Raw genomic sequence first — 27,125 nt, forward strand, 5'->3', positions numbered from 1 at the left:
ACCCAATGCCTGATTGAGGACAGTGACAGGCCGGTGGCTTGTCTGTTCTAGAATACACTGTTATATTCCTGAGATCCTGTTTTATGCACACTGATATCAACAAGATGACCATGAGCTGATACTGAAACTGCTTATGTGCTCAAGTATTGGCAAAAATCCTGTGTGGACTGGATGATGATCTATCATGGCATTGCTTGAGTATATCAGTAGGATTCATTAAGAGTGGATATTGATTAGAAGTCAGTCTGTTCCTGATTTGCAAAGAAAAAGATATCTTGTTGTTGCTGGTCTGTATTTGCAAATAAGAGCACCCCAACGGGAAGATTACACACTGTTCCTACCTGTTGGCAAAATACATGCAAATATACATATTTCTTGGGCATCTTATATCCCAGCACATGAAACAGAAAAATAAATGAATGAGATTAAGGAAGATGTGAGAAAGTATGATAGCAATACATATTTTGTGAAATACATATATATAGCCTGGCATTTTTAAAAATAAAGATATATGTAATACCACTTATCATTTATACCACTGGAAGACATATGTCATTTTCAATAGTGTGGCCATGTAACTGCATAATATCAAATAAACGTGAGATCTTTAAAGTGTCTGTTCTACATTTCATGCAAAATTTTCAAAACTGCTTAACTTCACCTTAGATTGGAGGCTTATCTCAATGTTTTAAGAAATGACAGATGAAGTCAAGAGCAGAGTAGTGAAAGGTATCTGAAGAAGTCTGGAGATAGGAAAGAGTTTGTTCTTACAGAAGCCAACAGTGAAATCACAACTGATTTGGTACACTATCCAGCCAATAGGAATTATGTAATAAAAGCCAGTATGAAACTCTGTAAGAAAAGGAAAGCAATGCAGTGCTCATTAATACATCAGAAACATAGTTAAGACCTTTGCAACACATCTTTGGTGTTTTGAATAGGTAGTTACGTACACCTCTCAAAATCAACTCTTGGTAGTTAAAGCAACGGTATTTTCCTCCAGTTTGGCAGCTAGGTCTTTTCAGATATCCAGGACAACAGGAGACAGAGAAACTCCTTTCACAAGCAGAGTTGTACAGGGCCACAGAACTGTTAATGAAAGGAGCTGCCATACAGGTGGCTTCTGTCACTGTGTGTGCTGCACCACTTTTTGTAGCTTCAGCTGATTTTCTATGTGACTTCTTGCATAGTCTAACGTTATCCTTCTTCACCGTTAGGTGCCCAGCACGTTAAATTACTGAAGTTCCCAGATTCATTCTCATTTAATTTTGACATGAATGCTGGTACAAAAACACAAATTTGGTTGGGATTCAGAATCTTTCTAGTTTATATGAAAACTAAAAATCAAAAGGTACCGGTAGCTGCTTTTTTTTTAATTTTTTTTTCTTCAGAGAGTAGTGGTTCACAGATTGTTCTCTGGTTTTGTGCCAGAATATGTATGGATGATGACAGATCCTTATGTTTCTGAGATAGCCAAGGGGAAGTCCAGCCACAGAGGCATCCCTTAACTCCATTTCATAACCTGCTTCCTCTCTCTAGCCTACTTTTATTGACTATGTAAGTGAATGTGTTTTGTGACTCACTGAAGGGTAAATCACTTGATCTGCTATCAGGAGACAAATATATATCTCTAGCAATCTAGTCTAAGCAGGAACTGGAGATTTCTAAGTATGTAGAAGAGGGTAAGCCATTTATGTAAAAATCCCTGCCTTCAAATGTTCCTGAAAAAGGGAAGCTCGGTAGCTGAAGTGAGTCCTTGAAGGTGATGACAAGTGGTTGCTGAGGCAGTAAAAGGATGTGTTGTGGAGCAATGCAAGGAGGAAGGGAGAACTGATCTTTGTGGGAGCATTCCAAAAGAAATGCAAAGTAAACATGCCATTCTTTAGCCAGTGAGGTACTAGAGCAGCAGGCAAAACACTGCACACTACTGACAACAAAAATAGAAAGTTTGGAGTTAGTGAAACCAAAGAAACAGGATTGGCCAAGGTTCAGCTTGAACTGCAGCTAGGTTTTAAATTGCTCCTACAAGATAAAGTAATTTTCAAGTAGAAACTTCAAGTTTGGAAGAGAAATGTATTAATAGCAAATGTGATGTATCCCACAAGTGTTTCACATACTTGAAAAAGTTGCACTCTCCCAGTTTTACATAGTTTTTATAGCCTTGCCTTATACACTAGGATAAACTGAGACGTATTATAAACTTGACAAACTGACAGTATCTGCCATACTTATATCAGAATGACATCAATAGATACCTTTGATTTGTATATGTGATATTTTCTACTGTAAAAGTCACTAAAATATCCAGGTTGTATTTTGGTTCTACTGTTAAGTATAATAGGACTTGGCTGGGGAGCTGATACATGGCATGAACAGCTACGTATACTCAAAGCTTTGCTTAGAAGAGTGGAACAGAGTCAGCAGCTGAGGACAGGGGTCAAGCCTGGCTAGTGCTTCTGGTGCCCTTGAACAGTGTTTGATCCCAGATGGTTTTTGCAGAAAGGTGGAAATAGTCTTTGGAAGACTAGTTAGAAAAGTTAGAAAAGTGGCATCAGTCATGGTTGGGAGGGTGGGGGAAGACATGCAGGACAGCTCTTTCTGTCAACCAATATTCCATTTAATGTCTGGGTCTACTTATCTCAGACAACCCTATTCAGTGTCTGCTCATCTTCTCTTTTAGAGCATGCATGGTGCTGATGGGGTAACACATCTGTAGAGACAATAAAGTTTCTGTGGGTGGGAGAAACTACCAGGAGACTTGGAAACTACTTTAGCCTCTCAGTGATGGGTTTTCCTTTACCAGAAAACCACATTTTAAAGAGGAAATGGAGAACACTTAAAGAAGAATAAAGGTGGCCAGAAAATGTAAGACTTGAAGAAGAGCTTAAAGGAATCAAATATGCCATAGCATAAGCTATGAAGAGGGCACCAAAGTGGCACATGAATTATTTATGATCTGTGAGATGGGAAAGTTAGGCCAATGTGGGAAGGAAGTAGAAATTATTTGAAGTTTGTTGGTGTTATATAGCATTTGGAAGAACCATTGCTTGTGGTATTTGAACAAGATATAGGCATTAAGAATAGTTAATGATTTGGAAGAAAGATGGTCTAAATAGATTACTTCTGTCGGGATCTGATTAGAGCGTACATCATTGATTGGTTGATGACTGCATTGCAGGGATCTGCCTTTTCCAGGCAGTGTGTCTCCAGGGAAGTTGCTAAAGTATTTTTTACCTTGAACCATAGCAAAACTAGGTGTCTGCTTTTGCCTGGGGGAATATTTTGGTCATTGTTGAATGCACCATTTAGGTATTCTGTGCAGGTGGGATCAAAACCTTGGCCCTTTTTCCATCATTTTCATTTTTCTTGTTGTGCCTTAATGTGTAGCCTGGTTTTCAGACATACTTCTGGCCTTATTTCTTTCCGTGTGCATCCATACTGCACAGCAGTCTTCATTTCCTTCCCATTTCAAATGACTTCTTAGCAAGTCCTCAGTGAAATCACTCTTGGAGCACTCCTGTCAGTAGCTTCAGTTCTATGCTAAACCATAAGAGCATTAGACTGCTGGGCCCAAAATACTTATGTATTTGGTGACCTGCTGCTGCTGCCTTAGCTTGCTTAACCTATGCTGTTCACCTTTAAAACCAGCTGCTTTCTGGGAGACAAGTTCGTAAAAGGACTGTTCTGTCAGATTTTGGAAGTTTGTTCAGTCAGTTTATGTCTGGAATAATTATAGCCTTTTACCCTGATCAATTCTGTGATTCTGCGAATTCAAATAATGTCTTGTATTATTAGTGCAAAAATAGTCTTTAACAAGTTTTAAAAAAGTATGTATTCTATTAACTTCTTAGCAATGTGACTGATTTCTTATAGTGCTGCTAATTTTTAAAACTGCAGATTCATTTTCATAAATGATATCTGCCTTTTAGCAAAATTCTGCAGAAATGAAACAAATAAGATTCTTTGATTCTATTTGTGTATATATATATATATTTTAATATAAAGCCAGTGTTCATTTATTTTATTGTGTTTTTCACCTGTCTTTCATATTTTAAATCAGTTTTCAATTTCAGAAGATCCTTGAAAAATAAAAAAAAACATGCTTTGGGAGCTGATAGCTGAAAGAAACATACCTTCCATTAGCATACTGAAAATGGCTTAGCATGATAGGTTTTTTTCCTAACAGCATTACAATTTTCTAGAATGTAATGGAAGTGAAAGCAGTATAGTTGTTTAAAATAGATGATCTCCCCTTTTCCACCCACACACACTTAGTTTTTTGCAGGGACTAAGAGTCCTGGAGTAGACATGAAGTAAGTGCTGTCACCATCGGTGGCTTTGGACAGATGGTTGATACGCGTCGTACTTACCATTCTGGCTTTGTCCTAACAAAAACATTTAGGCCCATGCTTAACCTTAATCACGCTAGAGGTCCTGCTAAAGTGAAACAGAATTATTATATTAGCATATTTAATACTCTTTCGGCTCATTCTAAGAGTCCTCGGCACTCTTTATGGTCAAATTTCATGTATTTGATATATCCCTGTAGAACAGGAGTGACTGTTAATGCTAACTAATGGTGAATTGTAAAACTTCAAAATTTCCTTTTTGTGTGGCTGGGAGGGAGAACAAATGTGTTGCTATGAACTGGTGAAGCCGATGAAGTCGCGTTGGCGTAAGTTCAGAATTTGGCATGGGGCGGAGATGCGAGTAAAGCTGTGTTGTACTTCTGTGGTTTTGATTCACAGAGGTTTGTGCGAACTTAGGTAGCTGGTGCACACATGGGACATCATCAAAGAGCCCAACCAGAAAGTCAGAGCTTGGATTTGGAGTGCCAAACAGCTATACATTTAGAAGCATGTTGTTATAGTGAGGCAAGCAAAGCATCCTTTCATTAAAACAGGTAACTACAGTTTATTTTCAAAGTTTATTTTTATATATTACAGTCTGGAATGTAGTGAATATGAATGCTTTTTAGACATTTGTTATTTTCATTATTCTGGAATGTTTATACTGCTCGCAAAGGACTGTAAGCATCCTCCTATGAGTTGCTGAGTTCGGACTGCCGCTGTGTCCTGGTTTTGTTAAAAACAAGACTAGTTCTCCTTTAGTGATTTTAAACCTTTAAACCTTGACACACTGCTATTGCCATCATATAATTTTATTTTATAAGCTATCTTTTTTGTTACTGTGAATTTGGAAGGCTTTTCTAGACCCTCACTTTAGTCCCAGCAAAATACTTTTTAAAATGATGAAATATTTTCATCCTATATTTATTCATAACCATTTTTTTCTGTATTTTTTAGTGTGCCAAGATTGTCCTTAGCTTAAACAGTCTCTTCCTCCTACTGTTTTCTTCCCTGTTCACAGATTGTTTTGCTAGGATAAACAAATCAAAATTTCTTAGCTTCCTGTTACAACTTAGAGGATTTTCTCTACAGCTGTTGTAGTTTAATTTGACTTTTTTTTTTCATGTGGATGAAGAGAACTGTATGCTATTGGAAGTATCTCTAGGAAATCAAGTAATTATTGAGGGAAAAAAAAATAAATACTGATAATTTGCCTTTCCATAATTGCATCACACTAGCAGCTCAAATTCCTTAAACGGACGCAGTGAGGTCCTGCTTTTCTTCCTCCTGAATGTAGAACTGAAGTTTCTGTTATTAGCAGAAGCATGATGTTAACTTCTGTGCTATTGAATTTCATCCGTAAGGTTGAACGATTCTTTCTATGTAATATTCTTATCCTTCTCAGTCTTGACAGTACCTTCTAACTTTGTCGTCAGGAAATTTCCTCAGCATGATGCCTTGTGCCAAAATAATTAATGAAAATGTTAAGTAAAACGTGTCCCAAAACAGATCGCAGAAAACCTTCCCTTGGGCCTGTGCTTCCCTGTACAAATCATCTTGCTCTTTAGGTTTTCTGACATCTTATCAAATACATACATGCTGAAACAAGAAAACAACTCGGTATTTTACAGAGCAATTTAACAATCCTTATTTATGTCAGTTGTCCCACTGGAGTCATTTGAGTAAAGCTTGCAGAATCCATTTTGTAATCTCCATTCTAGGTGAAAGAAATCTCTCTTCAAATGCAACTCAGTCTGTTAGACCAAATGAAATAAAATACTTTTAAGTGAGTTGCAGTGGCAACTCTCTTTCTCATATATACCTTTTGTTTATATATTTCTGTATGAAAGAACTGATTTTTGTATAGGAATTTATGAAAGTCTTTTGGCAAAATCCATGATGTGTCAGCCTACCGTGTGCTTAATAATTAAACTACAGGGTTCTGCTCTTTAATAAGGGCAAGAAATATGACTAAGAGCTAAGCATAGTCAGATAAGTAGTGTGAACAACGTTATCCTCAACAGAAAGCTGAAGTGATTCTGTAACAGGAGATAGAAGTAGGTAAACATCACTTCATCATGTGACAATTGCTGTCCTCATTGGCAGCCTCTCAAATGAGCATCACAGAGGGTCACAATTCACCAGCTAAAGTTAGAAATGGTATAAGGCTGATAGTAATGAGGGCCAATGTGCAGCTGCTACGGTAGATTTCTAAATCACGCAACACGGCTGCCTTGATACATGGGAATCAATTACTGAAAACCTTTCACGATGGTCAAAATGTGACATTAAATAATTGAGTATCACATCAAATCTTGTCTGCAATTAGTTATCTGGAAAAGTAATTATGCAACAAAATCAAGTAGCTGAAATTAGTGATGTGAAGCACCCTGGTTATTCAAAGACTGCAGGAGAAGTTTTTGTTTTCATTTTTTTAACTCATAACATAAAGTTTGAAGCAGCTAACTATTTCTTTATTGATTTAAATAAAAAGTCTTGTTCAATTGTAATTCCTGTCATTAGTCATATCTGAAATAGAATATATATTGCACATGAAACAAGTGTTAGTGACTAAGTTGGTTTTGTCTAAAGTAAAAATGATTAGCTGTGGAGGAGAATGTCTTGCAAGTAGCACACTGAAAAACAAATCTGTTTTATTTAGGGGAAAACCAGCCTAAATTTCACTCTTTTGTCTCTTACACTGAGAGTGTGAGTTTAATTGGAGAACAACTATGAAACACTCTAAAGGTCAAACTGATTCCTTTTAAAAAAGCTGTGATAAATGTAACAACACAGATGTTATTAAAGGTTAGAAAAGCCATTAAAATATAATTTCCATTAATAGAAGTTGTTAGCTTGTATTAGTTCAAATATTCAAAATAAGCAAGAAGCATGTAATGAATCAAAACAGAAGATGTATCCAATATAGCAGACTGAAATTTTAACTCTCACATAAATATTGTTTAACAGCTTATAAGTAAAGGGAAACATTTATTTATGCAATCATGATAAACCTGGTTATTTTTCAATGGCTTCTAATAGTAACTGTTGTCATTTATATGCCAGAACTGATAGAAAAATATTTCTAATCAGTAGTTCTGTACAGAATTTGATCTGTATGTGTATAGTCCTTAAAAATCTGAACTGATAAAGAGTAGTTGGTCAGTCATGTTACTTAAGCTGGTCCCAAAATAGCACCTTCCTTTTTCGGTAGAGTTAGGTTTGCAGCTGTTGTCTGTATCTGTTGTCTCTGAAGAAAACTTTAACATTAAGAGTTGCTGACGTCAATTTTTTTCTTTTTTTTACAGCTGATGTGGGCTTTGCCCCTGACAGAAGTTATTTGGTTCTAGCTCTGAGTTTGGAAGAAGTTGGTATATAGATTTTCCCCTAACTTTCAATTGATGTGTTTAGCTTTAGTGGGAGTAATACTATCACTTAAACCATGTTGTCGTCTCAAGGAGTTTTGCTACATCCATGTGGAGTGCCAATGATTCTGCCGGCAGCACCATACTTCGCTGGACTTGTTCAGGTAATGCAAGGCCGCTTCCAACAAGCAACTTAATTCTAGTGCACTTAGAGTAATAATTGGAATTTTTATGGTTGAGAAAGCAAACACTTTTAATACAGGCAAAAGCTCTCATGTAGTCAGTGAGAAGACAGTAGGAAATCAAAAAGATGGATCACCCTAATCTGTGTATTGACATCTCTCATGGCTGAATAAATGGTGTAGTTGAGCTATATTTGCTTGTATTGATTTGTCTGCTGTTTAACATTCATGCCTTTGCTTCACGAGGTTGACCACAGGGCAGAGGATTTGCTATCCATTCCAGGTTTCTGAGGGAGTCAGCATTCCCATAGCAGGTCATAAGACAAAGTAACTTACCACGATCTGTTTAGGTTAAGTGTTTCAGCACAGCAAATATGAATAGTGTTAAATATGCATTAATTCATATGTTTTGCATCACACTGAATGAAAAAGGGATTGTGTTTTTGTGTGTATAGAAATACATCACTTTCACTGAATCCTTATGCACATCATATTAATTCATTTGAACCCTGAAAGTGTAAGATCTTGCTTCAGGGCAAGAGTTCTGTACTTTAGAAGTTAACTAGCAATTACTAGATTAGTTGTTGTTGTGTTGTCTGGTTTTGATTTGATTTTTATCAAAAACTGATATGACTGAATTTTCTGCTGATAGGATTTTGACAAAATCATATAGACACTAATTGAGCAAAAAGTATTCTCTTATTTACAGTATTAGAAGATATTAAGAAAGAATTCAAGTAACAGTTCCAAACACTGAGAAAAAGAAAAAGCAGAGTACCCTCTAAATGGCCGTAGTTAGGTATTATGCATTAGCAGGGTCAAGAGGCACAGATGTGTATTATGGTGTTTCTGTGTCATGCTAGTGATCAATCAAATTATCTGTGGAGGAGAGGCAAATTTTCATTATGCTCCTTCACTACAAGTTAACTGGCATAGAGGGGCAGTCACAGCATGAAACATGTTTTTCTTCATATAGGTCTGTTCAGCAAGCAAAGCCTGTGTGTTGTGTTCTTCACTTTAGGCTTAATATCAGACACGTGTCTAAAATAGAAACATAGCATTGCACCGTGGCCACTATCAGGTATTGAAAAACTGTCTTGTGGGACACGCGAGCTGATGCTATTTTTTTAATGCAGTGAGACATGGCAGCACACTGGAACACATCAAGCAGGCCTTCATATCCATTAGAATTTGGGGGTGAAGGTCGGACGCTAGAGCTCAGTCAGACCCTGTGCCATCCTGTCCAATAAATAATTACAAGCAAATCGTGCCTTTCACTCTATGCTGATTGATGTTGAAATTGCTTTTGAAAGTTCTCATAAGTTCCTGTTATAGATTAAGTGCCGGTGTAGGAAAAATAACTGCACCCAACTGAAATGGGTGAATGTAATCAGGTTTAATGGACTCGAGAGCTTGTTGGGAATTAAATAACTATTGATTTGTTGGAAAGTTGCTGTCATTACAAAATGCCACTCTGGACGCATTATCCAAGCAGATAGATTAGAAGAAAGGGCCCTTTGAAAATTCGGGATGCCTTATTTCAATCTTTATTCTTTCTTTCCTTAGAAAGCTATATTCAGGCCTATGCTACTCTGTTAGCATAAGTCTGAAATAGTCAAGGAATAGAAATTGTTCTACAAAACATAGGCATCTTTACAGTTACAGTTGAAAAGTGTTTTTCAAGTGGATACTACTCTAGTCTTCCCTCTTCTCTTCCTCTCCCTAATGTCATAGCCCGAAACTGCATTCTGGAAACAAAACAAATGTTTGAGTTATTCTCTTAGTGGGTAAACTAGAAAATTAAGTGGTTTAACCACTTTCTTACCTCAAGCTTTTATCTGCATTTGCAGCATCTGCAGTCAACTTATCATAAGAGAATGCTCATTGTTTGTCTCTTAGATTAAACATAAGTACCCAAAATAAATAATCCCAAGGACACTTGATAGGCATATTTATATCATTCTCTTCTAATCAGTAATTACATAACGTTCAGAACTTTTCTGGAAATTTTCTTCAAAATATGCCTTGATAAACTGATTACACAAATAGATTTTTACTGGGTTGCAGGTTGAGAGCTACAACCCTGAATTATTTTGGAATACAAGGCTGTTTAAACATTTTAGAGGCTTATAAGATTACAATTTATTTACTTGCATGGATCTCTACAGAAAGTAGATGTAATTCTGATTAGGGATTCCCCATGATTTCCAATTGGATTGACATCTGGATTGCATATGAAAACAGTGTAGAGTATTATGTAGAGGTTTGGGGGACTATTTTGGGTATTTTTAATGTTTTTGTTGCATGGATGAACAAGAAAGCTCTGATCTCTGAGGAGGACTGTTCAGGGGTTCTGCACCTTCAAGCACTGTATATTATTTTACTTCAAGCTGCGTATGTGCAGCCTTTTCCAGCCTCTCCTCCTAAATTCATCAGCAAACTATCCTACATCCTCTCCTTGCTTTTGTCATACCCGTTCTTACAAAGTACTGGAATGTGTGAAACTCAGGACAAACACGAAAGGGCAGATACTATGAATACACCTCTGGAAACAAATTAGATAAACAGCCATGTGTATTTTTCCAGTTGCATGTAATTTCCTACTTGGACTGTTCATATTCCTCTTACTGAGATCATATGTTTGGGTGAGGTAGTGAAAAACAGAATGCATATGTTTTTGGAGAGAGAGAAGGTAGTTGTTCAGAGTTACAGATATGTGAAAATGTATCAAATTATGTTAAACGTACTTGCAAACAGTTTAATTTTCCAATAAATAAATAAATATACCTTCAAAAAACTTATTAGAATTCCGGTATTATTATGGCCCATTTTTTAATATTTTTTCCTCTCCCTTCTTACTCCTGGGTGAAACACTAGGAGGAATAAAAAAATCACATGAAAGTACAAATCATGCATAAATAGCACCATGCCTCACGTGGGTGGAGAGGTGTTTTCTGGACGTGACGCAGAAGATGTGCGGGTGGCTCCCCGGGCTGTCACAGCCGCGCTGCCGCGAGGACCAGAGCAGGCACTGCGCTCCAGCAACTGCGGATGCTCTGGACAGCAAGCACAGCTGTGTGTCCAAACTATCAGGCTGCTGCTTCTGGCATCTGAGAGTGAAAAAACGCTGTGGAGGATTAGGTGGCAATGCAGTAAAAGGCTTCTTATCCCGCCCTTGGTTCACACCCCAGTTTTGTGAGCTGGTTCCTGGGGGAACCCTTTTGTCCAGATAAGCTGTGCAGTCAGCGGGGCGTCACATCAAATACATGAACCTGCGTGGCCAGGGCTGGGACCATCAACCGCTGTCTGCTAATGCAGCTCTGAGCTTCTGTACCGCCTGGCAGATTCTCACAATAAACATCTGAAACTAAGTTCTGTTTACCATGAGTGTTACAAAGCGCAGTATCAAAAAAATTTCTGCAGTCCATAGCAGAGTGGCATGTTTTGAAGAATAATAAGTGGAATGTCTCCGTATTAGCTTCATCTTTCATGGCTTTGTGTATTTTAGGGAGATAAAAATCTTCACAATTGCTCTGAATACACGGAATGTTAGGACTACGGTAAAATATTTTTAAAACATGAGTGCAATATATGACATTTTAATGATGGATGCTGAATTATTTATCACATGGCTGGTTTATGTGGCTCAATTTCTGTTTTTCAGAGAAGTTTGTATGCATGATTATAAAATTATTGAAGTTGACATTAGACTTTTTACTAAACAACTGGAAAATTTGAAAGAGACAGTTCCATTTAATATAAAATATGCTACTTAAATTTAAAGATTAAAAAGGTGGGCTTTTTCTGAATATATCAATACTTTTTAAAAAATATGCTTTTATTTTAGCATAGTCACCAGAAAATCTTTAGGAGTTTTAAGGATTTAAGCTTATGTTTGTTGTTGAAAGACTTGAGCCAGCTAAGCTAAAACCTGTTCTGCTTGTATTTGCTTATTTATTTGTGTAGTGATAAAGGGGGATAGAAGAACAGTAGGAAATAGATGGTTGGTGGTTAACTATTTTAATAACCTGTGAATTACCATACTTTTAAATACATAATCCTTAAGCTTAAATTACTCCTAAGGCATTTTGATTATATCTGTGCATCAGATTTTTTCCATAACTGGTTTAACTAATGTTTGACTGACAACTGAAAAAGTGGTAATCTGGAGACAGTTCCATTTTATTTTAGGGCTAAGTGACAGAATTGCCTAGAATATGCTGTGAAAAGTAGTGGTGCAGACTTCTTCACAGTTCCATCTTTACCCATCTGTAAAATCCTTGGTTTAGTGCGGTATTGGGAAGTGAATATGTGCAGAATATTTGTAGATGCTGGTGTGTTGGGCAACCTGCAAAATCACATTTACTTTCCAGCAGTCCAGTTTTGGAAAATGTTGTGGTTATGTTGTGTTACATTAAAAAGGCTTGTGTAATTTAGCAGTTTTGATTTGAATAATGCATTTGAAATAGATACGATGAAAGGTTTTAATTTTTCCCATGTTGCCTGAAGTGGTGGATTATTGTCTCAGTCAGTTTCAGGTGACAGTCTGGTGGAATGCAGTGCATAATTTCTGTTTACATTGGCTCAATTGCCTATTCAAAATGCAGTAAGTGGATGATTTACCTTAGGTGCAGATTTATTCTGGCTTGATTGTGTTGTTCTGTCTTTGAAAGTGCTGAGGGTCTCCTATTACTGGTGCTGTACTCAGCGCTTTGTGAGTGGAGAACTAACATATTTTACTGCTGCAATCACTTCTGATCTGAGTGTGTATTTCGCTCTGGTTTTGAGAGAATGTATTTAAAATTTCTTCTGAGAGTTGCAAAATTTTTCTCCCTTCTGTATGAAAAGCGCTTTTAAGAGGAGATGTAGGGTGGTGCTGTGATGGGTGTGGTCTGTATTATTTTATTTAGAAATATTTTCAGTTATCAGTGTTTAAACTGCTGTAAATACAACTTCAGATTTTTATTTTTACCTTTTTTTTTTTTTGCCTTTTGATACATGGATCAAGCTGTGAATTCTCTGTGAAACCTGTCATTTGCTCAGGATGCTACAGACAGCTTGAAAGTATTTTGTTATCGCTATCGCAAGAGTTTATTCTCTTTTAACCTGCCTTTGTTTCTTGCTAACTGCAAATAGAAAATACTGGGTGAGCGAACCTGTTGGGGGGAGATGGGCTGGCAATGACACAGAAAGTCTTTCGCATTGACCAAGAGGCGATTTTAGTGAGAATTTTAGTTTCAGTTTTAATAAGAAACAAATGGTTATTCTCTCCCCCAATCATGGCTTCTTTCTTAGCTCAGCAAGAAAGCAAAAGATTTCACCCGACACTCAACAGACACAGAACTTTTTCCCGTCCCACTTCTGCATGTAATATCAGTATTAGTGAATTTTAGACGTTATCATATATATTTATGGTCACTAGCTTGAGTGTTGGATAATACACTTCAATTGAGTGTTTTAGTTTGGCAAGAAACGTGGTTAATCTGGGCCTGAATGGCTGCAGCTTCTGCAGTGTTTTTTTATGTGGCATAAATAAAATAACAGTTGAGTTTGTATGAACAGAATAGTCTCTATAGATAGATTCTGTCCTAATGAAAGTTATTCTATTTATTTGTTCATCCCTTAAATAAGATAAGAATCTTTAAGATTTGGATTATCTGCAAAAGCAGATCATTTAATTTGATTTCCCTAACTAGAAGCCAGTGGGCTGATATGACTGTTTCTAAGGATCTAGAATTTCAGTTTCTTCAGTTTTTTCCTCCCCTCCTTTCCCTGACTCATGCATAATCATCAGTAATAAAAATTCTGATGGCAAGATTATGCCAAGAGATGCAACTCTGAAGTTCTGTTACTTTCAGCAGAATGATACACAACTGATATAAAAATATACTTCTGTATCTAAATATAGAACAATTATTTTATAGATTGAATGCTTGAATATTTTACCTGCTCACCCTCTGATAAGTTATCTTGTGTTGCGTGAGCTAACTGTAGAAATCCAGTTGCCTATATATTCAAGAGTCAGAGTGGTTCAGTCTGCCTTTTGTTTGAAGCCTTTGAATTACATAAAACAAATTGTGCATTTCAAGGAAATGTTATTCATACTTTATTGGAAAGTATCCTTAAATAAAAGCAACTTATTTCTTACTAGGGTAGAGCTAAAAATACTCATAAAACAGTGAATAGATCTAAATTATGCCCGTTTTTGTTGTTGTTGTTGTTTTGTTTTTTGTTTTTAATTCTGCAAGATAAAAAAAAATCTGGTGAAATTATTATTACCCCAGTGCCTTTTCATCTTGTAGAGCTAGAAGTGCACTTTTGTTATGTCTCTGTCCTTTAGCAAACTATCTCAAAAGCATGTAATGCCCTCCTGTATGCTAATTAGTAAAATTTAAAAGTAATGGAGGAGAAAATGGTAGGTTGTTTATACATTGTCTTGCTATGATACATGTCTGTGACACCTTAGTTTCTCTGTAGTATTTGAATATCTAGCAATTACAGTGAAATGCATCTCCAGCCATCTTACTTGAACTGGAAAACATCTAAGCCAAGTAAGCGAGTGGCTGCCAAAATGCAGATAAATAGATTTCTCTGAAAGTTACCAGCAACTGGGCAGGTATGCATAAGGTGTCTTCATTTTTACTGCTAGTACTATATAAAAGCATGTTTCAAACACTCTGAGAACAAATCATGTTGACACTTGGCAGCAAGAAAGACAAAAAGGGGATTTCAAACATTTTACTTGTGTTACATCAAAAAGTGAACATAGGTGAGAATTCCAAAGAGTGATAAGCACAGGTTAAGAAACCCCAACCAACCAAACCACTGTCAGGCTTTTTAAAAGCTATAACTATGTAGTTGGTCAAAAGCAAAGATGATGACATTTAGTTGAGAAATAAAAGGTGACTAGAGGTGAAGGAAAACAGGTCTTCCTGCATCTGTGAATGATCTTGTAGATAATAATACAGAATGAGTAATTCCTCTTCTCTCTGCTAGCCTCACTGTGGTGTTGACTTCTAGTGAATTAGTAAACCTGAGAAGTCATTCCTTACTCCCCAGTGATATGTTTTTTTGAAGTGTGGCTCAGGTGATCAGGCTCAGTTGGGTGCTGAACTGAGTGCTTAAGAGGGGACCTGCTTCAGTGACCTGAAGGAAAGTTTGAAGGTATATATCCCTCTAGGCAAAATGGTTTCCTATTTAAGTGTTGGATATGTATTCTATGTGTACAGGGTCTTGTTTTATTTTTAGAAGAGTGGGTTTAGTGCTTGACCAGCTTTTTAGTATTTTTTTCCTTTTGTTTCTCTGATGGAAGAGGGCAGAATCATAGCATCAGTTTGGATGGAAAAGGTCGTAGAGCCCAACCTTTAACCCAGTGCTGCCAAATCCACCTCTACACCATGTCCCTGAGAAGCTCATCTACATCTTTTAAACCCTTCCAGGGATGGTGACTCCATCACTTCCCTGGGCAGCCTGTTCCAGTGCCTGACAGCCCTTTCTGGGAACGAATTGTTCCTAATATCCAGTTTAGACCTGATACAACTTGAGGCCGTTTACTCTCGTTCCATCACTTGTTACCTGGAAAAGAGACCAACCTCCCCTTGCTACAACCTCCTTTCAGGTAGTTGTAGACAGTGATAAGGTCTCCCCTCAGCCTCCTTTTATTCAGGCTGAACAGCCCTACTTCTTCAGTCATTCCTCCGAACACTTGTGCTCCAGACCCTTCACCAGGATGCTGATTGTTTACATACAAACCAGAAAATACAAACTCTAAAGAAAGCCATGAGAAAAGTTTAACAGTCTCAGTAAAGTTTTATTCTGCAGAGCCTGAACCATACTTGAAAAGGTCTGCTACTCAGTATCTTAAATAATTTATAGTTTGTTATGCATTTGCAATAACTAATTAATACTAAGTGTTTAAGTTTGTGGTAACTGGAAACTGTCATATATTGGAAAGCTGTCTGTTCAGCTACAAGCTACAGAGCACGGCTTCACTATTTGATCTCCATTCCAATGAATGTTACTTGTGGAAGTGCAGTGTTCTTTTCTACCATGTCCTGAGAATGAGTAGTGTAGTGTGCTCTGTTGTGAGGAGTCATGCAAGAGTCTGTTCTGAGATGAATGTGTAAAAGTGTAAAAGACAGAATGAGCTTTCATTTCACTAAGGGTAATTGTGTAATTGGAGCAGCCCCCTTGTGGAACACAGGAATAAATTACACTTATTACAATTATTACAATTATTGCTTTTTTAAAAAAATCTTGTGTCTAGACACAAAGCTATGCTCCTTTTTTTTTTTCTCTCTCCTTGTGGCCTTATAATGTCTAAAACCAGAATACAGAAAACTTGAAATCTTGAAAATATATTAACTTGTCTGTGACCAATGTGTAAAGTTTAAAGTTTAGCTCCATGTTCTCTTTGTCTTCTCTTTCCATTTAAGACGTGTATCCATCTCACTCTGTACTACTTAGATACCATGAGGAGAACCTAGCAGTTATCACTAGTTGGATCTAGCAACAGAAGAGGATTTGAGACTAACTGGAACATAGTAGCTGGGGTTAAGCCCAGTTTGACTAGGTAGCCTTTGGCAAATTGTTCTTCCTACTCAATTTTCCCCTATCAAATCAGTTCTTAGATTTGCCATTCATTTTTTAAAAAGTCTAAAGTTGCAGAAATGGCTCTTTGTAGTTCCATGTTTGTTTATTCATTTGGAATATTAAGTATAAAATAAAGTATTCTGTATAAGGATTTACTTCTAAGCACTTTTAAAGGTTACCTAAAATTGTTGGTGATTCAAAACTAACAATTTTTTTAAGAAAATAAATAGATGGATCAGTTTCATTATAGCATTGGCCAACGTGTTCTGGGAAGGTGTCTTTGTTGGCTCCTATGGTGACTTATTTTGTAGGCGTAAGTTGTTAAAAGACACTTGAGCAGTTTGAATACTGCTGTCACAGGAAATGAAATAACCATTGCAGGATTCTCAGAGTACCATTTTTAACTGACATACTGTGCTGGATTGACTGAAGTGAGTTCATGGTCTTTTTACTGCAGAAGTGAATGCTTTGATTTTTATGCCTTCCTCCATGAAGGAACAGTTACAATCAGGCACAGGGAAATGTAACAGATGTTCATACACATTTCCCATCTGAAAATGCTTTTCACTGGCCAAGACGATTCTTAGGCACAATTAAGCCCAGTACATACATCCTGTACTGTAAGCCAAGTCTGCTGAGTATTTTCCCAACAGGGAAGCACAGATTTGGAAAGAAGGCAGTTCATATGAACTTTCATCTGCTGTAGATGTTTGAGAGTCACTGTGTGAAAAACATAAGGAAACCTGACTGACAGCTCCGAGTCTGTGCCCCAGTGCACTGCACTGTAAACTATATCTTTAAGAGAAACTTTCAATCCATGAGAAAATTTCATATGCGTTTCAGGGATGAAACACTTGAAATCTGATTTCTGAGTGGCATTTGATATTATGTTGCCAACTGACTTTAAAAGCTTGTGATATTATGTTGTGTAATGTTTCACATTCAGTCTTATTGTCACTGTAATCAGCTTTATGATGGCAACCCTTCATGATGACTACAGGGATATATTTTCCTCTTTTATGCATATTATGTCTGAAATATGAGTTAATTTTGATTTCAGAAGTTTACCAGTAGTGAAGGGAGGAAGGCACTGTAGACCTGCAGACTTTTAAAATCCTGTGTGACATGTTTATGCAGACATGGGATTTGTCATTTCCAATGATAGGATAGCATCTACTGTTGAAAAAGATGCTGTGAACCAATTACTCTTGTATTTTGTGATATGTGTTGTAACTGAACATGTTATAGTTGGCTATTCTGGAAAAGCATGCCATCCTGATATCTCAAAAAATGCAGTGATTGACTATTTTTGTATCAGAATATCATACAGACACTAGGAAAGTTATGTTGACCTAGAAACGTCAGTGGGTGTTTCATATCAGTCTTTTCGGTTGGCGGGGGGAGGGCAGAAAAGACAAAAATGTGAGACAGACATTGCTTTTCTGTTGTGTAATGCCTGTCTTTTAATGACATAGAAAACTCTGTGCCAGGTCTGTAAAAGGAATCTGTAAGTTGCTGGGCAGTCAGTCTTTTCACTGAAATATGCAAGAGAACGCTAAAACATGTCTGCTCTTCTAGACTTATTTTTCTGTAGTAAGGCACAAATCTGCAAATACTGATTCCCTATTTTTCTCTGCCTTTAATTGTCCATATAATGGCTTTGCTAAATTCCTCTTCAGATGGATGTAAGTAGGGTTTAGTATCTTGCGTTATCTTTGCTCATCGCAAAAGTGGGGAGAAAGTTGGCCTGTAGTCTTGTGCACATGACAATAAACAGTTACTTGTATTTCATAAAGGCAAGAAAGTGAGACTTTTGGTTTTCTGAAAAAAGTGCTTTGTTCCTGTGAGAAGACTGTCTGAAGCATCTCTTTGTTAGTCCTCTGGAACGGGTGGACATCTGAGGAGTACCTGGAACATTGCTGGGCAGTGTATGGCCTTACATGTGCCTAGAACTGATTCTGTGCTTGTTAACTCTTGTTGTGGCTTTGTGTTGCTTTCTGGTACTTGTCCACAAGAACCATTGTCTTGCTTAAGTGTCTGTGGTCATCTTGAGGTCAGTATATTCCTGGTGGAAGGTTTCTGCCAGCAAGTTTATCTTTTGTATTATTATTGGTTGATCTCACAGAGCTGCACAAAATTTTTTAATAAAAGCCTTCCTCTAGCAGAACAATACCAAAATGCTGAGAAAGGTATTTTTAATTTCTTCATTCCAATAAGAGATGAGACATCAAGAAGGGAAGAGGTAGTGCAGTGATTCTGTGGTGAATCTTATTTAGCATGGGAGAGATTTCTTCAAAATATTAATAAATGTGTAGTATTGTGTTTCTGCATAGGTGGGATGATATTTTCTGGTTTACATTTTCCGTTTATGGTAGCTGAATTCATTGTAGAGATTTTCTTCCCCTGAGTTCTAGAAGTTAAGACCAAGTACCTGAAAATACCTGAGTCAGAGGCAGACTAAAAAATTATTGAAGCCTGTATTTCAGAGTTTTTTGGAGGGTTGGCTTATTTGTTAAATATAACAGTTGTGATTCAAGAATAACATGAAGTAGATAGAGTTAATTACTCTCCACAGCTTTTTGGAAAAAAACAGCATCCATACTTCGTGACTTTGTTCAGTAGTTACCTTTTGTTCAGCAACAGGACAGGAGACTTTACATATACATTACCTGCTGCAGAAACAAAAAAATCAAATTGAACGTGTAATGATTCTTTTTCTCTCTCTGTCTCAGGACAGAACATTTTTGTTAAAAATTGATTCCATGCTCTTTGACGAAGGCCATTTCTCTAATGTAACAAAACCTAATTTATTTTTGTTGTTGGTTTTGTCTTGTTTCTTTGTTTGTTTGGGTTTTTTGGTGTTTTATTTTTTTCTCCAGCAATCAGAAGGTGAATATATGCATTTATATAAGAAAGATTTCTTGCTGTGAAAGGGGGGTTTCTGATTCACGGATTCAAAGATGTTCAAGCCAGGAAGGATCATTATGATAATTCAGTCTGTCCTCTTGAATATACATGCTACAGAATTTCTCTCAGAGGCTGGCTTAAAGCAGACCTTTTGGAAGATATTTAATCTTGTTTTAAACATCCAAGTAATTTGAATTCCATCGGTTTCACTGATACCCTACTGAACTGTTTGAATGTTTAATTACCCTTGCAGTTAGGACATTATGAGGCTCTTTTTCTCTTTATTTCCACTTCTAGCCACTGGTTCCTGCTGGGTTTTTTGTTTGCAATATTGAAAATGCAAAATACTCACAAACAAATGAGGAAGCTCTTGAGGTGTACCACCTCCTAGAAGAGATGTATATCACAGCCATGGAGAAAAATAGGGAAGGAAGGCACCTTGTGGGGTCGCGTAATCTACTTCTCTGCCTGAAGGCAAGATCAACTTTGCCTGTGTCATTCCTGACAGATGTTTGTGGAGCCTGTTTGTAAGATCTTGAACAATGGGACTCTCTAACCTCTCCAGGCATTTCACACTTGTACTAGAGGTGTTTTTTTTTTTTTTCCCCCCAATATCTGAGTTAAAATCTTTCATTTTGTAATTTAACCTCCCACTGCTGTTGTATGCAGAGTGGGCATACAAAATGCATTATTTCTATCCTTTTCATAGTGGGCAATTACTTAAAGACAGCAATGTCAGCCTCAGTCTTCTCATGTCGTACAATCCTCATTCCTTCAGTCTTTCCTTCTAGAGTTTTCCTTGGTGTCCTACTGTTGCAAAACATTAAGGATAAGATTTTTAGTTCCACAGAATTATTTAGGTATCTAATGTCTCTTTTTGAGAAGAACATAATATAACGGATGAAGCATAACTTTCCTCTGGAGTAGGAGATAATAAAATTTTGCTAGTAGATACAGATGTACAGTGGGGAGGAGAGGTGAGAGTTAACACTAACTCATGAGACACAGAGCACTGTGAAGGATGAGTTTATTTTGCTGTTATTAAAAATTTCATTTCAGGATAATCCCTCTGAGATTTAACACGTTATTTTAAGAAAAGCTTCCTAGAGCAGCAGTAAACAAGGCACAGTACTGTAAGTTCAAACGATTCATAGATGTCTGGATTTTTTTAAATATCCCATTTATTGAGTCTATTTCTGATCCAGTGCTGAAAGAAACATGCTGAAAGAAACAGCAATCACGTTGCCTATGTGTTTGCAAAGAGTGACATTTGTAAAGTGATCTATTTAAATAATCAGCACTCCAAAGCCTCGTGCAGTTTTTGACTGTCAAATTTTGTGAAGTAGGAGGAAAAACATTTAAAGCACAGGCTAGCTCTTTGCTGACTTTTGTGTATCTCTTCTTCATCAGCAGTTTGTTTGAGGCGTAATTTAGAGGTGCCATATGTGTGGCAGCATCAGTTTCTGTGCATGGCTTTGTCAAAACATGTAGTCTTTGCTTCTGAATGTCCGAGGAGCAGGAGTGCCACGTCCTTCCAGCTGGATATGTTTATTTACGTTACTGTCACAGTCCCAATCCCTGTCCCTGTAGAACTGTGTGAAGGGACCTATTTTTCCTTTATGGTGTTCACTTTAACGTAGGATCTATGTAACTACTGCAGTGCACAGGGGTGGACTAGTGTGACATGAGGTCACTTTCTATTACACCCACTGTTTGAGTGCACACAGTCATGGACATCACAACAGAAAAGCCATAGGCTATTTAGGCACAAGAAGAGCATGGGCTTCTATTAAGCAAAAGTGAAGCCTCAAGACAGTGGATGATGGTAAAGATATGTGTTATTGGTAGGGATGACTGATTACATTAATGGCAAAACAGGAAACAATGTACGTATGCTGCTCTTTTGTTACCTGCACCTAATTTTCCTTTGATAATTATCACTGTATTTTAGAGAATTATGATCTTAAATGCATTATTTCTCCCTTTTTTTTTTAATGACAGGTGACAAAATATGATGTATGAATACACATACTCTTCAGATCTTTTAAAACCACAGTGCAGTAAAGTCACATGTTACAAACTGTAATTAATCTGTATTTCCTTTGACAGCCTCCAGTAAAACAAGGTATTTTGGCATGTGTTTAGGAACACTGGTGCTCAAGAAGGCACTGAAATTTCAGTAAGGCACATCCTGAAGTGCTTTCTTGAGTTAGGATCCTAGTACTCAGTAAAAATAATCACATTTTCTCAAGCTTTTCCCTAGTTTTAGTATTGATGATAGGATCTGAAATGCTGAGGCATGGATCAAGAATTGTCTGTGATCAGAAAAAGGCAGATAAATGGTAATGGAAAAGCAGAGATATTAAGAAACACAGAGAAGTAAAGCAAAATAAATGAGCCTTAGCAAAGTGGGATTTATTTGCATCATTTTATATAAAGTGACTAAAAAATAACCCTATATATACACCACATATTGGCTTTAAGGAATCTTCTTGCCCTGACTTGCATTTTTTTCCTAATTATTCACAGGAGTGTTACTGTGGTGAGGTGTGCACAGCAGAAATAAACCCAGGCAGAAAACCAGGGCTTAGTGAGTGAGGGAAGTGTGGTGGAACCACACAGCCCACCTAGAGGGCCTCCAGATGAGCATTACCAGATCTTGTAGAATTTACTGTGTAATCTTGAAGTAGAATGTGAGCTTTCTCCCCTCTTACTGACCAGCACTGGGGAGAGCTTGGAAAGGGTCAAAATGTGGGAAGAAATGTATAAAGATAAAAGAGTACCTTTGTGACTTACTCTCAGACACAAAATACAGATAATAGAGCACCTTTTAAAGAAATATTTAGAAAGTCTGTGTATAATTTTTGCTTTACATCAAGGAAGAACACAAGAGCATATAATAAAGTTATGATTTCTTTTACTTAAACTTCAGAAAGGTAAGCAAGATGTTGGTAATTTAAGCTATCATATTATGTGTATAATTTTTCTTCAGTTTCTTTTATTTTCCTGTAATGTGGCTGAAATCATGAGTGTGAGGCTGGAAACTCTTTTCGGTTTGTGTGATAATATGCTTTATACTTTGTCTCATGTATATATCTAGAGATGCATGCCTGTTTAATTATATGAGAAAGATTTCTGTCTGGATCAGGTGAGGAGAGATCTGCTTCTCCTGTAGCCTTGCAAGGAGCATGTATTTTCACTTCGTGAAACTTGTCACAGGTGATTATTTTTCCCCTTCAGGGACAGATTTTGAGGTAGTTGCATACCTTGTAAAACTGGAATACATCAGCAGTGGTGGTCTTTGGGAGACTTGTACAAAGGACTTGTGTATAGTTTTAACTTCTGTGGACTTGTTGGAATGCAGCACTGGTTTTTAAGGTTGTATCTAGATTATGCGTTACTTTGTATGAACATTTCTGTGAAATGTAAATATCACCAGAAAAACAGATTAAATGCTTGTAAAGAAAATAAATATTTGATGAAGAGTCCTGAAATTTCTCAAGCAGGTAGAGTTTACGATGTTTTTAAAATTAGCAAATATTTGCTACATGCTTAAAAATTACCAGTTCTCTTTATTTCGATTGGTGTAGGCACGTTCTTTTTTTTTTTTTGCTGTGTTTATTATCACCATCATGCTTAAATCATTCTTTGTACTCAGTGAGGCTTTCTGAGGAGTGTCAGTCAATACTTGCAAAGCTGTCAGGCACTTTTCCCTAAGTTGAATTTACACAGACACCTCAAAAAGAAATTAGTGAAGTCTTGTTTCACTGCACATATGTAGTGACCTAAAGTACTTTCTGTGCAATTGCATTTTTTTCTGGATTATAAAATGGATAAAAACTTCACCAGCCTTTGCAGAATGAGGGGAATTGCAGTTTTTGTGACAAACATTCACTTTTGGTTGGTGATATGTGAATTTACTCGCTTATTTATTATACCAGTGATAGATTATTCTCACTTCTACTTAAATTTGACAAGCCGCGTAGTGCTAAACCCTGCTAAAATGGTGCGAAGACCCAATTACAGAAACTACAAAGGCATGCAAGAGTAAGCAAAGAAAAAAAAAAAACATATAAAAGGATTAAAGATCAAAAATAGAATGATTCTAGTGAAACTGCATTAGGACACATCAGGCAGGAAAACATGAAAGAATTAGACTATGAAGAGCAAAGCTTTATAAAGCTTCTGAAAACTGACAAACATTTAAAAAATAATTTCTCTTAACTCTATTAGAATGAAAATAATTTATTGGAAAAGTACATATTTTTAACTGCTGTAATGAACTAGACACTTGAGTTGTATTCTTCGTACATTTTGTTTATGGAATTTGAGTTTAGTCTGCAGAACAGTGGCAGCTGGCTTTAAGCAAAGATTTTAAAAGTAAATAGTATCTTTAATTTTAAGTCAAATGCTATCTAAGATTTATGAAGAATTGTAGGGTGGATTTACCTTAATGCATGCTTACTCGTGTTAAACATGCCAACCCTTTTATACCTTCTGAGTCTTTAAACGCTACCCTTCCAGCTAATCCTTACGTCCTTATACAGCAGACATGGAGTTGCACTGTATCTAGAGCGCTGGCAACTCGTGGTGTAATGGGGGATGACCCTTTTCCTCATACAAATGACTATGGTCTAGAATTCATTTTCTTTGCAGAAGGAATTGGGAGAATGGGATAAGTGAAAAATAATGCCTTCAGGAGTAGGACTTAATTTATTGTGATTTCCCAACGTTCCTTGGAAGAACTGGGCAAAGTACAGACTTCTACAGTAGTGCTAAAAGGATTTCTCTATTTCTCACATACAGGACTTCTGCTCAAATTGAGAGAACCACTTCAGATACTAACACAGGTCCCAATCACATAGGCTCCTGAATATCTTTAAACATCTAAGTGACAATTGTAATAGGGCTTTCTTTAGATAAAAGTCTCTAAAATACTCCAGAACTTTTGAATAAATCAATACTTGATGTGTATTTTTAGTCATCATAGAACCACATTCCTGTAGCAGTTGGCCTGAACTTAATCGCGCACTTCTCTTTCCATGTCCTTGACCTACTGAGGATTTCAGGAAAGGAAGCGATGAGAAGTCCTGTGATTTTTCTCAGTTTTTAGTAGAAGCATTGACGTTGGTTGAGGTGCGTGTAGACAGTCCCTGGCTCTTCTCTGGGGTTGTTCTCCGTGTAGCTCTCGCAGTACAGTTGAAGCCTGGGAGGGATACAAAGCAAGACAGATGGTTTCCCACAGACTTCCCCTCTAGCTCTTTCATCTTTCATCTAACTATTAATTCATCTGTTTGGATGGATACATTCACGCATGAAACCAAGATGAATAATAATGAGATTTTTAATAACTCCCTACATTTGCATTCCTTGTAACTCTTTACATGGTTCTAGCTGATTAAAATGAATCATTTACATAATTAACATATGGTTATAGTGTTGGCTTTAATATGCTGATTATCTCAGTACTTTTGTCTAGAGTCAATTGGATTCAAACTGTAACAATTGTTTGAAGTGAGAATAGTTTATTCCTGTGAGGATTGGTGAATATTTGCCATGGGCCTGATTAGAAATAGCACAACTGTCCAAGAAAATTCTTTAATGTAAAGCATGTATTTAAAAAAAAAAAAAAAAAAAAAAAGTCTATTACATCTGCTGTGTTTAGGTCAGACTTTACAAATAGCTTTCTAGGGGTAGGGAGACTTCTGCCATTAGTCCCTTAGATACAAATAAAGTACCAGGCACAGCATTAAGAATGAATCCAGATAGCCAATACAGGTCCAATTGTTTCTTCATTTGTAAAGACTTCTTTATTTCTTTTCTTTAAATGAGGTTGAGAAATAATAATAATTTTTTAAAGTTAGGTTAAGGTAGATTTATGAAAATGTTATTTTTATTACACAAAAAGTATCTCGGTATTTCTACGTTCACTGGATTACCCTACTCAGGATTAAAAGAGGAATAGTCTTCATTTTGCTTTTTTCCTTCTAGAATGAATGCGTAGCAAGTAACAGTGAAGCAGTCACATTTTGAGAATTGGTAGAATATTTTTCCATTCTTGCTATGACCCTTGCTGGTGTGCTCAGCTTCCTAATGCAGAGGCTGCTTGAAAACAGAAAAGAATTGTCAGTTTTTTGTGGCTAGGTAACTAACGCTTGTGTCAGTGAATGTTTTTTGAATGTTCATGAATATTTGAAGCAAATTTGTGTTAATTGCACTACTGTTGTCCACAATTAGTCTGTGGTAGACATGATTAATTGTAAAGAGCCCTGACATTTATGCATAAAAAGCTTGAGGTCAAACAGAAATGGAGAAAAATGGTTGCTGCAGCACTGGCAGATGGAATGCTAATGCATTTTGACTTGTACTGAGAATAATGATATTTCTACATCAATAGCAAATAATTGTTTTAGAACTGTGCAATATTCTTTTCCTCTCCTTTTCTTTTCTTTTCTTTCTCTGTTTAACTTTCTCCCCTCCCACCCCAGGATGCCACAGTCACTGTTTATTTTTACATTGTTGTTTTAATTGGCTTGAATATTTCTTTCTCAAATGCTTTACTGGAAACCTACATCAAATTGCTAGCTGGGAAAGGCCTGTATCGATTTGCTTCTCTGAAGAAAAGTCTAATGGAAAAAATATTCCGATGATAATTATGCATGCATTTTGAAGGAAGTCTCTTGAATCTGTGTTGGAATATATCTGATCAGTAAGTGAACCTCCTGTGTTCCTAGGACACAGACTTTAATAACCTTTCAGCATGCTTGTCATGTTGAGTAGGAAATAATTCAGCAGCTAGAACCTCAGTGTTTTAATTTCTATCTTAATAACAGACCATGTTCATAGTGCTATTACCATCTCAGAAGTGTGATCCACAACTACTTGGTTCCTTTTCCACCACAACAAACACCATGTGACACTTGGACCAGTACACTGCGGCGCTCCCAGTGGGCACAATTCTTGAGCTACAGTGTTCTGCACATGGTGCTGCTCCCAAGCCCTGGAACTTTAAGAAATCCACAGACCCTGATGTATCTCCCTTTTTAGAAAGCAGTATGGTTGATTTAGAAAGCAATATGGTTGGTTCAGTGAATGCAGCACCACATAAACCTCAGGCTGGCTGTGTACACAGCACGCACAGTAAATACGTTTGTACCTGGAGCAGAGGGACTCTTCTTCCAACTCTCAGTGTTTGGGAGTTGGCTGATAAGTTTCCCTTGTTAAAATTGATGGTAATCTATCTAATTCTTTATCAGGTATTGATGGACTTATTAGTCCAGTGAAATTCTGGTTTAGATCCTGAGTTACTGTAGTCCTTAGCATAAAGGCTGAACAGATAAGATTTTCCCTAGAATTATCAATATTAAAAAAGGGGAGGGGAGATTCTTAAGCAAGCAGAATTCACTGCCTTCATTTATTGCGTTTAATAAGTTTTAGGCTGTCATGCTTTCACTGATGTAGCATCTATGGAAGATAGGGTAAACCCTTCCAATACGCTTCATAAGGTTTTATTTGTTTATGTAAAAGTTTGCTGCAAGATACAGAATTTTATACTACTTAATAGTTCCCATTTGAATTGAAAGGAAATAACGTTTTCTCTCCTCAGAAAAAAATATTTTAAGTGAAGCCATTGTAGCCCATTTTAAAAGTTTATTTTTCTATTTTTAGCTTTCTACAACAAAACAGGGTTTTGTATATTTACAATTTTTGCTACTTGGCCATTTGCAATT

The 27,125-nt window shown here is 36.8% G+C and overlaps 1 protein-coding gene across 42 annotated transcripts in view; it reads left to right on the top strand.

The window, feature by feature from the left end:
• RBFOX1 (RNA binding fox-1 homolog 1) overlaps positions 1-27,125 on the top strand; it is a 1,115,790-nt gene that overhangs the window by 864,323 nt on the left and 224,342 nt on the right. For 6 of the 42 annotated variants that reach the window (XM_065030750.1, XM_005508441.4, XM_021295781.2 and 3 more), the window contains exons 2-3: positions 4,749-4,903; positions 7,658-7,878. The exons of 35 other annotated variants lie outside the window; for them this stretch is intronic. In XM_065030750.1, coding sequence (XP_064886822.1) covers positions 7,792-7,878 — 87 coding nt within the window. In that variant the 5' untranslated portion in view covers positions 4,749-4,903; positions 7,658-7,791. Of the gene's footprint in view, positions 1-4,748; positions 4,904-7,657; positions 7,879-27,125 lie in introns of those variants that run through there. One more of the 42 variants, XM_021295787.2, reaches the window with a different exon arrangement.

This window comes from Columba livia, chromosome 15 (genome assembly GCF_036013475.1).
Source record: "Columba livia isolate bColLiv1 breed racing homer chromosome 15, bColLiv1.pat.W.v2, whole genome shotgun sequence".
In the NCBI taxonomy this organism is placed as follows: Eukaryota; Metazoa; Chordata; class Aves; order Columbiformes; family Columbidae; genus Columba; species Columba livia.